This window comes from Rattus rattus, chromosome 11 (assembly GCF_011064425.1).
Source record: "Rattus rattus isolate New Zealand chromosome 11, Rrattus_CSIRO_v1, whole genome shotgun sequence".
Taxonomy (NCBI): Eukaryota; Metazoa; Chordata; class Mammalia; order Rodentia; family Muridae; genus Rattus; species Rattus rattus.
In genome coordinates, this window is record NC_046164.1 from 5,289,998 (window position 1) to 5,308,107 (window position 18,110).

Genomic DNA, 18,110 nt, shown 5'->3' on the forward strand with positions numbered 1-18,110 from the left:
GATGGGTATGGTACACAGGCTAATGTGTCTCTGTAGAGCTTTGGGTCAGAAGGAGTCAGCATGAGAGCTCCCCTTGTGACACAAGCAGCTGAGATTGGGTTTGGGGTCCCCAGAAAGGACATACACTAGGGCCCAAGTCCCTTCACACGTAAGAGCACCCGTAACACTGACAGGAAACCTTGTGACGGCTCTTGCTCTATCTACTCTGATTTCAGGAGTAAGGTCTGGGGAATTTTAAAGGTAATCGGAATTTTAGGACTAATAGCTTCAATCTGAATGTCCCCAGGATCAAAAGCCCCTGGCCCCTAGTAGTGTCTGATGTCCTAGCACCCTGTCTTGGTGGACTGACATTTCAGCTGATGTGGTTAGAGGCTGCCCAAGGTAAAGATGTCAGTGGAGAGATCTGATAGGACTCGGGGGAAAAAGCACTGAGGGGCTAGCTGGAAAGACAGGGAGTGAAAGAAGTCTTGTGGAGAGCACTTCTCAGCTGGAGAAGGAGGCAGAGAGAGAGGGAGGAAGGGAGGAGGGAAAGAGAGGGAGGAGGGAGAGAAAGGGAGGAGGGGGTGAAAGGAGGAGGGGAAGAGGAGGAGAGATCCTCTTAACTCCTCCTAGAGACCAGTTCTAGTCCACGGAGCCTGCTCTGACCCTGAGGCTGAGCAGATAATCAGAGAACAGCTGTCCCCTTAGTTTAGGGTTGCTTTGGTGTTCGTTATTAATGCTCCTTCTACTATCAAAGGTTTCCAAGTCTCTGAGGAAACCCGATGGGGGGCCTGCTTGGGTTGGCCCGTCTTTACAGCTGAGCAGAAATATCATGGGGCCCAAAGAGTGTGACTTAGGGCCGTGTCAGCGAGGCAGATTTCTCAAATGAGAGACAGTTCACAGTGAAACTTTATAGAAACGTTCTTTAATTAGTGAAACAGTTCATTGTATTATGGGTAGAAATAAAACCAGGTCAGGAAGCACAGCAAACGAACCAACGCTGTAAGCTACATGAAGAACATTCTGGTCAGCCTTTTTAAAGCCAGGCACAAGCGATTCACACCAGTAACAATGAACGCTCAGAGGGCCTTTCGAAGAATTCACACGGCAAACAACAAGTTAAAAAATTATCCCCCTTAAGCAAAAACCCCAATAGGGGTTAGTTGTGTAGTGCTTGTCCCATTTGACCATTAGTGATCTTTGTAGAACACAAGGATGTAAAGCTTCCCGAGCCTAGAGCCTATGTGGAAATGCCCATCCCCCACCCTGTGCTCTCCCAGTCCCCTGCTACCCTGTGGTGTGACCACAGCCTTTGGGACCTGTCCAGGGTAATGCCCTCAAAAGAGTGAACACAGAGAACAGCTTTTCAGCCACACGCCGAATGGATACATTTATTGTTAATCAACCTATAATTCTGACTGTGCCTTGTGGGTTCGCCGCGGACCCTTTAGAAAGAAAATACCAAATGAACCACTGCAATTAAGAACCATGGCACTAATAAAGGGTTAATCTGGTTTTGTTCTCCTTCTCTATGTGCGATTCAGTCTATGTGCATCATTAACTACCACAACTTCTGTGTTTAAAGATCTCCGCAGAGATGGTTACATCCTGGAAATGATTAATCCTCGATGTATTAGTGTGGATAAGTAGTTGCACAGAGACGGGCAGGTGTAGTGCATGCCTGTAATCTCAGCACTTGGGAGGCTGAGACAGACTCACCATAGACTCAAGGTCAACCTATCCTACACAGTGAGTTCCAGAGCGAGACCCTGTCACGAGGCACGAAGACTGAGATATGCCAACCACCTACTTAAATATTGATACGGTCTAAAGATATCTGTCATCACTAAAGGTCAGATATTCTCAATTTAGTTTCACATTTTGGTGCCTTGGGGTCTCTAATATTTCTACTTTGATTAGCAGGAAAGGTGAAAATTTAACAAATTGTCTCTTCTAGAAGGGAAACATCAGCCAAACATGGTGGCTCGCAGATCCCAGCACTCATGACACAGAGGCAGGCAGATCTCTGAGAGTTCAAGGACAGCCTAGTTTACATAGTGAGTTCCAGAACAGTCAGGGCATAAAAAAATGTCCTGTTTCAAAAATATCAATTATTTTTTTTAAAGGGAAACACTGTTTATTGCTTCTGGGTAAAGAGAGGGAAACTTGGGCCTGTATATTAAAGCAATGTTTCACTTCCAATATGTACGTGACATCTCAGGTTTTACATTTTTAAAAATACACTGAAATTCAGTTTTCAGGAAATTCTATAAGCAGCTAGTCAGATGATGTATAGGGTTTCTTGGGGGGAAAAAAATCAGTGATGTAAGCCTTTAATCCCAGCACTCAAGAGGCAGAGGCAGGCAGACCTCTGTGAGTTCGAGGCCAGCCTGGTCTACAGAGCAAGTTCTAGGACACCCAGGGCTACACAGAGAAACCGTGTCTCAAAAACCAAACCAAACCAAAACAACCAAACCAGTAAACTCTGAGAATCATGGACACTGCCCTCCAGGATAGCTGAGGTTTGACAGTTGTGACACTGATGTCCTTAGCCCTACACCAGAAGCCAGTGCCTTCCAAAGAGAAGCAGCTTGGCGTCATCTCACGACTCCTCATCTGAAGTGCCTTCTGTCTAGCAGTCTAACACGTTCAGCTCTGTCAGAAAAAATGATTGTCACAGGAAGCAGAGGGCACTTAGTGATAGGGAGCCACAAATACTGGCTGGGTCCAGAAGAAATGCCTCTCTGACCTGTGCAGACTTCCTGGATCTGTCTGTAATGTAAGCTATGGGCAGACAGACTTCCACTGTTCATCATTTTACAAATAACCCCTCAATATTTGCAATCACTGTCACTCCATGTCACTGTCCTATGTAGCAGAAACGCCTGGGGGTAGAAGTCATTGATTCTGTTCTCTCAGCAGCATAGTCTGCATTCAGACATCTTTGACTACAGTTAGCCTACAGATGCGATAACTAACACTGAGCTCTGTTCTAGATGAGACATCTGTCTTACCCTCACCAACATTCCTGGTGCAACCTCTTGCTTCACAAAAGCACAAGTAAAAGTCCTCAGGAGCTCAACGCTATCTACTTACAGACCCCACCCCACCCTGCCCTTCCCACACTTGATTCCTACACACTATAAAATGGTCAGAAGACTTGAGTTATTTTCCTGAAGACTTGAGCAAGATGCAAAATGTAATGTTTTGGAGAAGGAAATCAAACCCATTTGCTTGGTACACTGTATGGAGCTATCACTCTACCCTGGGTAACCACATCTTTCTTCGTAAGGAGGTGAACGGAGAACAACAACAGAAACGCATACATATTTTAAACACAAAGTTTGGAGAGTGAGGCATACTGAATCGGGTCAGGCCAAGTTAACATTAACAAGTGACTCAGACACTGTATCTACAACAGGGGTTACAAAATCCCCACAGCTCCCAGAGCCCAATCACAAAAGGTTTCTACACAATTTATTAAATACTCCCTAAGACACATTGACACAGTTTCAGAGACATGATTTTATAAAGCGTAATTGCCAGCCATGTCACCTGCTCGGTCCCCTCTGTCCAGGAGGGTCTTCTCGCGTGCCAGTGCTGCGGCTTCACTCCCTTCTTGACAGGTCAGGAGCCCGTGAGGATGCAGGCTTTTCCCTGTCCTGGTCCAGGTCAGGTCAGTTCTCACATTCTCTCACCAAGCTCAGGCAACAGGTAAGTCCCATTAGGTCCGTATGAGGGGTGCCCTTTCATCTGCAGTTCCCTGAGACAGACAGAAGACGCAAGGGTTAACCCTTTATATCGGGAGCTTCTGTCCTGATGTGAAAGGTAGAGGTAGAAAGAGAACCTGATGGGAAAGCAGCTCCCTCCACTTTTCTCTTCCTCTTGGCTGTCTTTGCTCTTTAAGACTCTAACCTGACCTCGTTAGGGGACAGATTCTCCTCTCCAGCCCCCAACACCAAACCTGCATTGCAAGCTCCACTCTGTGTATGGTTGGGACTATAAAACCCTTAGCATCCTGGACCAAAAGAGCCTCCCTTCCTAGTTTGTAACCTCCCAGGGAGCAGTGTCTCTAGACGCTCACCAACACTTTCGGTAGACATGAAGAGAGTTGATTATGGGGTGCTAATTAGCATTCCTAAGTGGTCTGCTTTTGCCTAGGAAAATTACACTGGTGACACAGACCGTCCTATCTATAGACGGCAAGCAGGTTGGTTGCCTCGTCTCTAATTCTGTCTGAAATAACTGAGCGAAAGTCACACAACAGGGTTTTCCAAGTCACGGTTACCCATATGGTTTCCACCAGCTTCATCTCCTGCTTCATGTTGCTCGGATGACTTGGCGGGATAACTGAAGGGAAGGAGTGTGCAGTAAAAGCAAACACTGCCAAGCACCTAAGGGTGTCTGTGCCAGGCCTGGTGGTTCAGGTCTATAATCCATCACCAAGAAGGCTGAAGCATGAGGATTAGAAGTTCAAAGCCTGGCTAGACCACAGAGCAAGTTCAAGGTCGGCCTAGGCAGCTCAGAGAGACCTCATCTCAAAACACATTTGTTTTTAAACATTAGGCATACGTCTCAGTGGGAGCGTGCTTGCCTGGTTTGTGTCAGACCCTTGCCTCAACCTCAAGTTCCACAGGAAAAGAAGGGCTTCCTCAGGAGCCATGAGACTCCTAGTCACTTGAAAGGCCAATCTGAGTTGGTTTATCCCACTCCTCCTAGAAATTAATGATTCTTTTGCAACCACCTTTTACCATTGTTACGAGATCTTAAGCATTTAACACCTCCAGATATACAAGGGAGTTTTAACGAGTGGTCTCTGGCCCCTTTGCTCTACAACATTGGAAGTGTTTTTATTATATATAATAACCAAGCTTACTGAGAAACACTGAGTAACTATGCTTTCTACGTCATCTGATCCTCTCCAGAAACTCACAAGGGAGACTCTATTATCACTCCTTTTACAGATGACGAAATGGAGGCCATTTCGAGGGTCATGCAGATGTTTAACGTTCGAACTAGGATTTGAACCCAAGCAGTCCAGCACTGAAGCTTAGGGGATTAAAGGGTCTATATTCTCATTTCACAATATTGTTTTCAAAGATGTGAAGTTACCTCCTATGGGATATATCCAAATCCACCAAGAGACCCTCAAACACCAAACGGCACCATTCCATCACCCTGCCTTTCTCAATGCACACCAGCCCTGCTATCACTCAGTCCATCTGCAACTGTAAAAATCAGTGTTCCCCTCCCTCAAAGCCACCCAAATCTATCCAAAGGAGCCAGCTGACAGCCAGTCAATAGATCATTGAGGAATCCCTCAGGTAGACATATCAACAAGAGAGGAATTCCTACACCCAGTACTTACCTCATCTGTAGACCCCTGTCCTCGACACGCCAGCCACGTGAAAATCAAGCCAAAGAACACGCCCAGTGCCATGATGATGTAGGGTATGTTGGTGACAATCAAAGTTGTGTTAATCACAGACTTCAGTTGACTTGCAGTCTCTTTGTCAATGAGAACACTCTGGAAGGAGGAGAAATAGTATTATCTTGAGGACTACATCTCTCTCTCTCTCTCTCTCTCTCTCTCTCTCTCTCTCTCTCTCTCTCTCTCTCTGTGTGTGTGTGTGTGTGTGTGTACCCACTTCAAACAAAATACAATTTTATTATGCCTTATTATGAGTAAACCAAATAAATGGAAAATTCATTTAGAATAACCAAAAAAAGCATTTACTCCATCTATTTTTGAAGACAAGTACAACTCAACATAGAATGAAAATAGAGAAAGATGTTAAGAAATGGTGAGAAAAGATATGGTTAGAGTCTGAAATGTCTCCACAGGCTCATGATTCAAATTTGACTACCATCTTGTAGGACTGGTTTTGTTTGCTTGCTTGTTTGTTTGGGTTTTATATTGAGATAGGCTCTCATTCTATACCCCGGCTAGCCTGGATCTCCTAATGTAGACCAGGGTAGCCTCAGACTTGTAGCACTGCCTCTGGAGTGCTGGGTTATAGGTGCCACCATGCTGCATTGCTTCAGAAGACCATGGAGACTTTAGGAGAGGGAGACCTGGCTGGAGAAGTAGCTTCCCGATCCACTGAGATGTGAAGAATCCAGCCACGTGCCCCTGCCGCCAACCACGCCCATCAACATGGCCTCCTGGCCACGTCAGACTGAAGTCCTGAAATCGTGAGGCATAATAAGCCTTTCTCCTTTGAGTTGCTTCTGTCACTTTGACACAGAAATAAGTGGTGTGGTAGCCTTTGCCTGGCATCGGATGGGTTACTCCAAGTTCATCTCAGCATTTCTTCGTTCTAGAAGTGTCTCTGGCTACCTCAGGCCTGATAGAAGAGCTTTTGTTGCTGTCCTAGGACCTCACTTATTGTCCTTGAAACCAGCATAGCAGTTTACCTGTTCATGTTCAGGAACTGTGAGTTCCTTGAACAGCAAGACAACTCAGCCTCCTCCACACCTGGGAGAGCACCCAGTACACAGTAGGTGCCTAATTAATACCAGTCAAGTAAACGAATGGATGAAACACTACAAAAAACGGCATCCAGATGGTATCATTTCTCTCCTGAGTCCCCAAGATGGCCACTAGTAGCAACAAAAATTGCTCGATTGAGTTGTGGCGCCAAGGGTTGGAGAGGCTTTCTAATCAAGGAAACGGTCTAGAACAGCATCAGTAAGAGAACAGAGGCTTCCTCACTTGGTGAAATGGGTCGGCATCAAAGGAGCGCACATCTATAGGAATGAAGAACAATCCTGCTTAGTTTGCACTGACTGGGCTGGGGCTGGGGGGGTTGTCTGGCTCTGTGGAAGATTTTCCAGTACCTGTCCCAGGCTTGTCAGAGTCGGGCAGTAGACCCCAGTGTCACTTCCAGGCCTAGTGTTTTCTTCTTTCTTTCCTTCCTTTACTCCTTCTTAAGACGAGATCTCATTAAGTAGCCCAGGTTGGCCTTAAACTCAGAGATCCACCTGCCGCTGCCTCTCTAGTACTGAGGTTAAAGGCATGTGTCACTCACTAGTCCTGACCTCGATGGGTAATTTTCTTTTTTTTCTTTTTTTCAGAGCTGGGGACCAAACTCAGGGCCTTGTGCTTGCTAGGCAAGTGCTCTACCACTGAGCTAAATCCCCAACCCCTTCGATGGGTAATTTTAAAAGCATCTTATTTACCTGTCTGCTTGTTGTTATTGTTGGGTGGAGTTGGTGGGTGCATGTGTGTGTGCTTGATGGAATTAAGACAAATTTCAGGGTTGATGCTCCCCACCCTCCCTGTGGGTTCTGGAGACCAAACTCAAGATCTCAAGATTGGCAGCAAGCACCTTTATCTGCCGACACATCTCATTTGCCCCTGACATGTGACTTTTACAGACCGTGTCTTAAGCTGTCTGGGCTTCATCGGACAAAGGCTTTATGGGACAGCTTGGCAGTGCTTCTCCTGCTGCACTCTGCTCCTTTCCCATAAGCAGCTCCCCGAGGAGGGAGTTTTCACTCAGCTGGTGTTCTTGGGAAGGAAAACGTCCAAATCAGCTCCCAGGCACAGGCCCCTTCCATAAGTATGAAAGAAAGGGTTTCTGAGGGCAGCTTGTATTTCAGAACATCATCTTCGAGCCTGGAGAGACGGCTCGGCAGTTAAGGGCACCCATCACTGCTCTTGCAGAGTACTGAGTTCCGAGAAGCCACGCAGGGAAGCTCACAGACCCCTGTAACTCAGTGCCCTCTTCTGGACTCTCTGGGTACCAGCATTTACACTCACACATGCACACGCGAACGCACACAATTACAAATCTTTGTTTTAGAAAGGCCACTTTTTCCTCCCTTAAAGGGTACGACGTCACTATATCAGCAGACATCATAACGGAAGTGTGCCGAGCTTGGACAAGTAACATATCCTGTGGCTTCTTTCTCTATCAGGACTTACCTCATTGAGATACATCACTGGGAAAACCATAGTCCTAATGTTTCCCGTTTCACTACAAAGACAAAGGATAGTGTTATTTCACGGACATCCTCATGAAAACGGCTCTTGCCTGGAGAGACAAGTTCAAACAAGGATTACAGTACACTTCATTCACTCCGTCCCTGGGAAGTGACCACAGACTTCTTAGTTATCTCCGCAGACGTACACATCCGAAATCAAGACCACCACGCTGTCAGCGAGCGAGGCAAACCTGTACACCTATGTGGCATTTTAACAAAACATAAGCTACAGGTGCAGACCCATCAAAGGGACGCAGTTGAGGGCAGACGGCAGAAGTGTCACTCCAGAAGCTTCTAGGCCACCATACTGTCTCTGCGACAAGGGCCCACTTGAGCACTGTTTGACCACCTGCTCAGTGTTTTATTCAGCTCTTAGAACAGTCACATGTTACAGTCCTCATTACGTACAGGGTGCAAAGAGGGGAAAAACTACTAATAAAAATGAAGTAATGTGCCCAAGATCCTGGTGTCCAGGCAGCGAGACCAGGATTATAGTTAAATCTGGAGAGTTCAGTGGGGAAACACATCAAGGTTTATAGATAAGTGGGTGGGATGGATGGATGGATGGATGGATGGATGGATGGATGGATGGATGGATGGTTGGTTGGGTGGGTGGTTGGTTGGATAGACAGATGGACCAGACAAATGGACACACAGATAGACACATGTGGTTTTATATCCTGTCTTTCATTAAATATTTGATAGGTATTTCCTCATATCTAAGAAAGACCCCACTGACATATGTGGTCAGGAAGCTATCTATACTTGGGAATTCACTTTTCGGTGGGGAGGGGAGGGAAATTCCTACTAAGGAGTTGCTTCTGGTTGGAATGTGGAGAGAAAGGTTGGATTCTAGAGCCTGCTGCTAGTGACCAAGTGAGAGCTTGTGGTGGCTGAGCCTAAGCAGAGGCAGAAGGAGTACAAAGGAAAGAGACAGGGACCAGTGTCGAGGGGTGGAGGCCATTGCTAGGTGACTGTATGAAAGCCATTGCAGATGCACACAGCCTTCAGGACTGTGAGCCCCAGCAAATCACTTAAGTTTCGTGTCTTGTTCTCTAGAGTAGGAAAGGGACAATGTAAAGTCATAGGCTGGTACATGTAAAGTGCCAATGGCAGCCGTGATCCACGGGCAGCACCTTATAAAAGCCAAGGCTGAGACACCATGCAAACTGAGACCATATCCCACTGGGGACAGACAAGTCGAGTGGTTAGAAGTAGGCTCTACTCCCCCTGACACTAGGCCTTCCCGAAAGTCACAAGGCAAACCCAGCATCTGCCTCTGTAGGAAGAGGGGACACTTACACAAAGTCATCCAGTTTCTTAACGTAAGTGTTGATCTGGAATCTCTTGGCCCCTCTTAAAATAATTCCAGTCAACTGCAAACAGAAAGAGAGAGAGAGAGAGAAAATAATCAGGATTTATCCAGCCGTATTTTCAACAGAGTATAACTAACTGTGGGCTCTGACCCATGAGAACCCACTTCCTCCTCTGGCAGAGTGTACAAGGGGGAAACTGGTGTCCACAGCAGGACCACAAGTACTGATTGTGCTGGGGGTGGGGATGTGAATCCCTGGGAATATGGTAATTCTGCATGCAGATTCTGATTGGCAGATCATGGTGGAACACAGAAACAAGGCATTTCTATTAAGTTTCCAGGATATTGCCACTCGGTAGGGCAAACCCTGGAAGCACTCTGCCAGAAGCCACCAATTCCATGTCAGTTGTGACATCCGGGCAGTTTTCCAGAGCTGAGAGGCTGATGGGTAGTCCCTGACAGAGAATGACTTCCAAGGCCAGGGCCCCACATACCAGAATACAGGGGGTGTGAGATAGCAAGTGCATATGTGCCCTGACGGCATCCCAAGGTGACAATCCCTGGGGAAAGGGAGCTACCTGAGGGCTAATGGAAAAGGAATATAGTCACACCTCAGGGCTGGGGCTGCAGCCAGCTGGTGCAGTGTTTGCCTAGCATGCATGAAGCATGCTCTAGCCCACGCTGGCCTTGAACTTGTGATCTTCCTGCCTCAACCTCCCGGGTATCTGGGATCACGGGTCTGTGCTGCCAGGCTCAGTGAGCGCTTTGAGCTTTTCACTTTAGCTTCTACAAGAACTCTTACATTGAAAGGATCCCAAGAGAGACTCTTACATTGAAGGGATCCACTACCACCTTATTCAGTTTTTTTTTTTTTTTTTGAACTCAAGAGTAAAGAATATACATATCCGATACCATCTACATGAATAATATATAAGAAACTTGCCAAAGTACCTATAGAAGGTTTGCCAAAAGTGAATGAAGCTAAGATTTATGCTTAGGTCTGCAAATTCCAAGCAGAGGATACGCAATCGATCTGTAATTCTGAAGGTGAAATCCAACTCTGTCCGACAGCAGATGGTCACACATCCGGGTATAGGCTACGGACCACAATGCGCAACTGATCCCCTTCCACCCCCTTGAATAGCTACGGAAGGAGGTACGTCCCTTAAGAATGCTTCAGAGCAAATTGAACCCGCGTCCACACAGTAAGAAACGCTCTTGTACTGAGAAGAACCGTGTACTCACAGGATTAATGTCCACAAATGACTCATGTTCTTCCTTATTTGGACGCATGCCTTTTATGGCCGAAACGAACTTCTCGTCGGCTTGGTAAAAGTGTGGGAAAGACATGATAATGGGCGCACCTGCGGTGGGTGATTGACACAGACGTGAGTGGTGCTGTTTTAAGTCTGAGGAGAATACACCGGTCCTGACTGCAAAATTGGTTCACAAAGGAAAAGCCGTATCCAAGTAAACTTGGCCAAGTGCAGGTCAACATCTACACTGTGTTTCCTGCCACTTGCTGTATCCCCCTGTATCTTACTGCACCCCTTATACCAACGTCCTGGCCACATCTATACTGACATAGCCACTGAACTACACGTAGACTCTTTATCTATGTATCTATGTTAAATAATATCCCAGGACACTATAAAACTAAAAACCTTAGCCTCAATTGGAAGAAGCTGAAGTTCCCAACACCATGAGAATTCCCAGGTACTCATAGTTCTCAGGCTTCGGAGGAAATGATCCACCTTAGCGAGAAGGTCTCACCTCAGAGTACTGTGGCATGGCAGTTCTCTCTCAATGAATGATGTTTTCACTGTTAATTGTTTTGTTCGGGGTTTTGCTGTTTAAGACACGGGGGGGGGGGGGTCTTATTCTGCAGCTCAGGCTGGCCCGGAAGGTACTCACTCCATAGACCAGGCTGGCCCAAAACTCACAGAATTCCTCCCGCTCTGCCTTTTCAAGAGCTAGGATTACAGGGTTCTCCCCATACATATATTTAGTATCTTTAAAAAACTGACGTAAGGCTTGTGGGCTGCTGGGAAAAGGACAGGGAGGGGGTACTGCTGTCTCAGGCTTATCCAAAGAAGATTTTAATGCCAACCAGACAGGAGAACCAAGCTACTGCATTACTTTGTTTTTGAGACAGAAGCACCATCATTCAGTGACCATATAGCTCTCCAAAGGAGCCTTAAAGAGGACCAGGGGTGGTAATCCCAGCATTGAGCTGAGTGAGGCAGGAGGATCACTGTGAGTTTACAGATATTCTGGGCTACACAATGAGTGAGTTTGAGGCCATCCTCAAAGTATATAATGAAAACATCTCAAACAACAACCATCCCACAGTGTTTAAAGAGGAATCCTACTCCAAGTAGGGATGTAGCACAAATACTAGAAATGCTAGGGTTAGCCTGGTCTACATAGTGAGTCACAAGACAGCCAGAGCTACATAGTAAGAGCATGTCTCCAAAGAAACAAAACAAGTGCTAGCAAAGAAATCCTTAGAGAAGTTTCATAAAAAACACACCCCTTCTCTTTGCTCTGTTCCCATGGTGATAAGATGGGGATATTAAGCCATGTACATCATCCCAGGACCCAGGAGGCTAAGACTCCAGGGATGGAAAGTTTGATGCCAGCCTGGGCTACACCACGAGACCTTTCCTCAAAGCAAACAAATCCAAGGGTAAAAACCAGAAGTGAAGGAGGGCACTGTCCACCTATCAAGCGAGGCCACTGTGAGCAATTCTGCCGTGACACCTGACTGTTGAAACTCACCTTCAGGATGGAAAGGATACCTTTTATCACCTGCCGTGGTGACGATTCGCTCTCATTCAGGGAAAGGAACTGAGAGGGAGAGCAAGATGCTCAGAGGGTGAGCACCCGAGCCTGAAGAGCCGAGGTAGCGCTCAGGATCCCGCATCAAGGTGGGAGAAAAGACCTGAATGCACTGAGGGTTCTCTCATTGTCCCACGTGGGCCATGCCGTGCGTGCTCACCCGTTATACACCATCAATGACAAATTCAAATTAAAGAAAAAAGGAACAGGCTGGAGAGATGGCTCAGTGGTTAAGAGCACTGACTGCTCTTCCAGAGGTCATGAGTTCAAATCCCAGCAACCACATAGTGGCTCACAATCATTTGTAAGGGGTCCGATGCCCTCTTCTAGTGTGTCTGATACACAGTAGTTTGTACTCATATACATTAAATAAAGAAATAATTAAAAAAAAAAAGACCCAGCAAACTCACGAAAAGAGTTTGATATGACTAAATCTGCTTCAAAAATCATTGAGAATCTTAGCCAAAGCATGTGCTACCAAAACTAGTAATATTCAAATTGTTTGCTATACATGTAACAAAACAGTAGCAGCAGCATTTGACACAGGGGATAGCTATGTAGCCCAGGCTGGCCCGGAACTCTTCCTGCTGCTGCCATCAGGGTGCTGGGATTGCAGGCGGATGCCAAACATTAATCTTGAAAGGTTGGAGTTGCACTCACTACATGTTAGGCCGGTGACAAACCTAGTTTCACACCTCGGATCTGTCTGCATTCTAGACACCTGTAACCATAACCTCCCTAGAAGTTCTTACCATTCTTGCAAATGCTGACGTTCAGCACTCCCGCGTCCATGCAGTTTCCCTCGGGTATACAGAAGCCAGCGTTTTCGGAGGAATTGGCTAGTATTTCTGCAGGCACCTTATACCGAAAAGCAGGCAGTCCTTCTACGTTCTCAAAGCTACTGAAAGTTATGTAGACCGACCTGAGAGGAAGGAAGGATACAAAGTCAGTGTAGGAATGTGGCTTAGCTGGTAGCCTGCTTGCGAAGGCCTAGGTTCAGATCCCAGCCCTGTAAAAGCAGGGTGTGGCAGCTCACGTCTGTAACTGTAGCACCAGGGAGGTAGGAGAATGAGAAGTTCAAGGTCGTTCTTAGTTGTATCAGGTTCAGGCAAGCTTGAAGCCAGAGACACATGAGTCCCCTGTCTCTCTCTCTCTCTCTCTCTCTCTCTCTCTCTCTCTCTCTCTCTCTCTCTCTCTCTCTCACCCACACACACACACACACTCTCGAAATAGAAGCGGGTGAGGAATGAAGGAGGGAAGAGATGAGGGGGACAGAGAGAGTTAGACAGAAAGGCAAGCAGGGTAGACTGGTTAAATAACTTGCCCAAGGCCACACAGCTGCAAGGAGCGTTAAGATCCAAACCAACAGAGCTACCTTCTGGTGTCTGTGCCGTGAGCCATTACGCAGCATCATCTCTCCATGTGCCCCCAGCACCCGTACCAGCATGTGTAAATCCCCCTGCACTGTGAGTACGTCCGCTTATATCCCTCACTCTGTCTCGAAGTCCCAGAGCTGTGTTAAAAGTTGGTACCTGCAGAAGTCAGATGGGAAGATGTACAGAGCCTCATCCTTGCTTATTAATGGGTGAAAAGAATCTCCGTCTGTCCCGTTGATCATATTGCACGTGTCCGTGGTCCACCAGTCCAGCGACCTATGGTACAGGAGAGAATACGGATGAACCAGCCGGATTTTAGGATCGCCAACTGGTCAATACCTCCCAGGTATAATTGGGGCTGGCTACAGCAGCACGCCATCCGTACATAGGCACGGACGTGGTAGGAACTGCCATGGAGAAGGAAAAAATAGGCTCCAAACCAAAATTGCTTTTGATAACAGCCACAAATTCCTGTTTCCTTCTTCCAGAAGAATGCACCCTGCACAGGTGTTTAGGAATAGTGTTGTAAGGGCCAGCGAGACGGCACAACAGCTAGGTAAGACTCACAGCCCAAGTTCAGTCTCTGGACCCTAAGCAAAGGTGCAGGAGAAAAACCAAGGCTACAGCACTACCCTTTGACCTCTACATGCACAGTGTGACACAGTTTTCCCCACGTCGTACATCATAGGCAAACACAGCAGCAACGACAACACGGCTAGAAATACTGATTTACTTAAAGCAGTAACCCAGGTAGACGTTAATGGCAGCCTTGCTCATAGCCAGACTGGGGACAGATGGGACGTGGAATAGATATATTCCATTCCTTAATATTCATGGAAGACCATTAACTGCTTTCTGACTAGTTCTCCCTCCAAAAATAACAGACTTGCCCAGGACAACAGGAGATGCTAATACTGTGTTGCTGCCACTGAGAGCAACGTTGAGATTGCGTGCTTTAACAATCATACGTGTTGTGGACCAGACAGGAATGATACCTCCGGGTCTTTGTATTGAAATCCTGCCTGTCAGGTGGTCAGGTCATGAAGGGGTGCTCTGACATAAGACGAGTGACCTTAGAGGAGACCCTAGGGACTGGCGCAGCCCTTCCACCATCGTGTGTGAAGTTAAAGCAAGAAGGCGGCATCTGTACGGAACCATATCCCTCCCAGCATCAGAGACTGCTCAGTACACAGAACTATGAAGAATACATTGCTGCTTTTCGTAAGTCATGCAGCTATAACTTGTTATAACATTTGGAACGGATGAAAACAGTACAGATGTAAAAGGAAGGAGAAGGCAAAAAACAAACAGAAATTCCCCCAATTTCAGGTGTGGATGGCACTCTAACTTCCTGCACTGAGTGAAAACAGGAAGTCAAGGCTGATAAAACATGAAAGGAAGACATTCAGACAGTCCGAACCACATTCAAAGCACAAACGAGCATTGGGGCATCTGCCTAGACAAAACGTTGGTACTTATGCAGTGGTAAGCAGAGCTGAAATGATGCATTCTACCTGCCGGAGGCAGGGGAGAGAGCCGGAGTTCAGTTCCCAAGTTAGTAAAGGTAGAGAAGGTTCCACTCGGGGTTGAATCAGAGTCCAAGGAGCAGAGATTCCCTGCTCATCCAAAGAGGCCAAAGAAAGCAGCTTCTACCGTGATGTGTATTTTTGGTGTTGTCCAAAGCTGGTGGCTCAGAGATAGCCTCACAGTGGAACCTGAGCTAAGCTGACCGTGGGTTTCCCCTGGTGGCATGGTGGGAGGCCCACTTTGGGCATTGAAAGGGATGAGGGGAGAGACAGACAGACAGACATAACACACACACACACACACACACACACACACACACACACACACACACACACACACACACGAGACAAGCTTTCCGATGGAAACAATTGTGAAAATCATTGTTTAATTGAAACCTATAGTAAAGTACAGAAAATAAAGTCATCAAGGAAGTTAATTCACTTTAGAAGAAACTAGAACAATAGAGCAAGTTAATTCCATAAACTCGTGTGCTTAGTATTGCAGAGTGAAACAGCAGCTTTCTTAACAATAATGCGGGCCAGGCCAGAGAGATGACTCCAAGGTCAGGACCACTTGCTGCTCCTGCAGAGAATCAAGCGGGTTAGGGTCCCAGCATCCGCCATGTTGGCTCACAACCCCCTGTACCTCCCATTCCAGAGGTCCATTGCCTTGTGTTCTCCTGGGCACCAGCGTAGCAGTGCAGTGCACAGGCACACATGCAGAGACAAGATAGTCAGAATACAAACTAAAACAAATAAACCCCTTTTTACATAGAAAGTAATGGAGCCTGATAAGATAATGAAGCTTGGTGTACAGTCCTCAGCTGACATGCGTGAGGTTCTGACCTCTAGTACCATCTTCAAAACACAAAACAAAACTGGAGGTGGGTGGTGTGGATGAAATTTAAAAAAATAGAAAACTTGGATGTAAAAAAAAATGTTTTAGGGAAAAAAATCAACAGGAATAAAGAACGTAGCTGAAGAGAAAACTCACGAGTCAGAAGATAGTCGGAGGGAATTTACATACGCACAAGGTCAGAAAATGAAAAGTTAATCAAGACACAGGCTAGGTGAAGAGGCTCCAATAAACGTTTAGAGGAACTCGGGGGCCCGGAGTGGGGAGATGAGACTGAGGTGGACAAGCACGTGCACAGGCGTAGCATCCTGGACACGGCGTGGCCACACCCAACTCTTCTCCATTCAATGCACGAAGCGACCTGTGAGCATCCTAGGGCCCCTCCTTGCACCAGGCTGCACTGTCTTACACCTATGAGCTGGGCTTGCACATCACTACAATCAGATTCATTCTGGATGGGACCTGAGAGACGAAAGGAAGTCACGCAACAACCTGTCAATCAAGATAAAAACCCACATACACTCTACTCTGATCCTTGGTAGTCATACTTCTCTTGGACACCGAAAGAGAAAGTCCCAGACAATAATCCGAGCTTTTGAGGGCCCCCATGCACATGGCCTGTTGAGTTTCTGGAGAACATCATTTCATTCTGATCTGCACCACCATTTTGCTTTGAAGATTGTCTCTGTACTATTGTGCAAATCTCCACGTGTTTATTTCAATGCTTTGAATAAGACACCAAGAACCTGGAGTCGCTCAGCCTAAACCCCAACCACCTGTCGCCAGACCCAGGTAAATGCCAGTGAAGTAAATAGTTGCTGAAAGTTTCCCCAGATCTCAGACTGGAAGCTTTAGATTAGAAGGGTGTCCCAGGGCCAAACAGAATCATGACATAAATCCTAATCTCCATGTAGACGATCAAAGGAAAAGCAAATGCTAAAGGTCAGAGGATAGCGGCTGTGGTGGCTCACAGCTGCAATTCCAGTGTCTGTGGGGCCAGGCAGGGAGAGCCAGGGCTACAGGCCAAACTGGAATCCAAAGTGAGGGCTTGACTCATCCCAAAACAGAAGGGGCTGTGGATGTACCTCAGAGGTAGAGGCTTTAGTATATACAAGGACTGGGTTTAAAGACCAGTGCTGAGAGAGAGAGAGAGAGAGAGAGAGAGAGAGACAGAGAGAGAGAGAGAGAGAGAGAGAGAGAGAGAGAGAGGAGGAGGAGAGGAGAGAGAGAGACAGAGAGAGAGACAGAAGAGAAGAAGAAGGAAGGAAGAAGAAGAAGAAGGAAGGAAGAAAGAAGAAGAAGAAGAAGAAGAAGAAGAAAAGAAGAAGAAAAGAAAATCAAACAGAAAAATCCTGGTAGCACATTTGTGTGGTAACCCCAGCACTCAGGAGGCAGAGGGATGTGGATCTCTGTGATCTGTGATCATCTTGATTGAGACAAAGATGTGAGTGTGAAGAAACAGGTAAAATTATTGTCCTATTTGGAAGGAAAAACCCAAAAGCAGGAACCATAAAAATCTAAGCATAGAAAAGAATCTAAGTTCAAACATGTTAAATAATATATCACACATTTACCCATAATTCATTGTGAATACAAAAGACTAAGGTATCTTATTATTAAAAGGCTAGAAGTGTTTGCATATAAAACAAAAATTGGGTAATAAAAGTTTTTAATTTTTAATATTATAATACTGAACGCAAATGAACTTCATCTTTAGGAAGAATAGCATGAAGAAGCCACACCCTTGAAGTGAACAGAGAGATGGTGCCGCCATATTTCCCTCCCACCAAACAAACACTGGTTTGTTTGAACGGTCCCCAACTCTGAAAAAAAAAAAAAAAAAAAAATTCAAATAAAAAAATCACTGTCTTCAGAGAATGCTGATCAGTTTTTATACAAAAGCCAAATGCTAACTTATTTTCCATGGCTGGGATCAAATCCAGAGTGTTGTGTATGGTAGGCAGGCGCTCTGCCAGTAAGCAACAGCCCAAGTATTAAATTAGGAAGGAAAAAAAAGAGGCACATTTTGTTTAAATGAAAACTCGAAAAACCTTATGCTAGGAACTCTTACAGGACTTACGTTTTTCCATTCCACTCCACAATTTTTGTAAAGTTCAGGTAATTGTCCTCTCCAGTCAGAAAAACATACTCCCCATCATTAGTTCCATTTCTCTGGAAAGAAGCGAGCATCACAATTTAAAAAATGACAAAAAAAAAAAAAATAAAAA

At 46.1% G+C, this 18,110-nt stretch overlaps 1 protein-coding gene across 1 annotated transcript in view; it reads right to left on the minus strand.

The window, feature by feature from the left end:
* Window positions 1-885: 885 nt before the first annotated feature.
* Window positions 886-18,110, minus strand: part of Scarb2 (scavenger receptor class B member 2) — a 54,876-nt gene continuing 37,651 nt past the window's right edge. Inside the window, exons 5-12 of the mRNA XM_032915927.1 lie at window positions 17,963-18,054; window positions 13,657-13,776; window positions 12,877-13,046; window positions 10,529-10,647; window positions 9,271-9,344; window positions 7,910-7,961; window positions 5,348-5,506; window positions 886-3,742 (exon numbers count right to left, since the gene is read on the minus strand). Of these exons, the coding sequence (XP_032771818.1) occupies window positions 3,704-3,742; window positions 5,348-5,506; window positions 7,910-7,961; window positions 9,271-9,344; window positions 10,529-10,647; window positions 12,877-13,046; window positions 13,657-13,776; window positions 17,963-18,054 (825 nt within the window). The 3' untranslated portion in view covers window positions 886-3,703. The remainder of the gene's footprint in view (window positions 3,743-5,347; window positions 5,507-7,909; window positions 7,962-9,270; window positions 9,345-10,528; window positions 10,648-12,876; window positions 13,047-13,656; window positions 13,777-17,962; window positions 18,055-18,110) is intronic.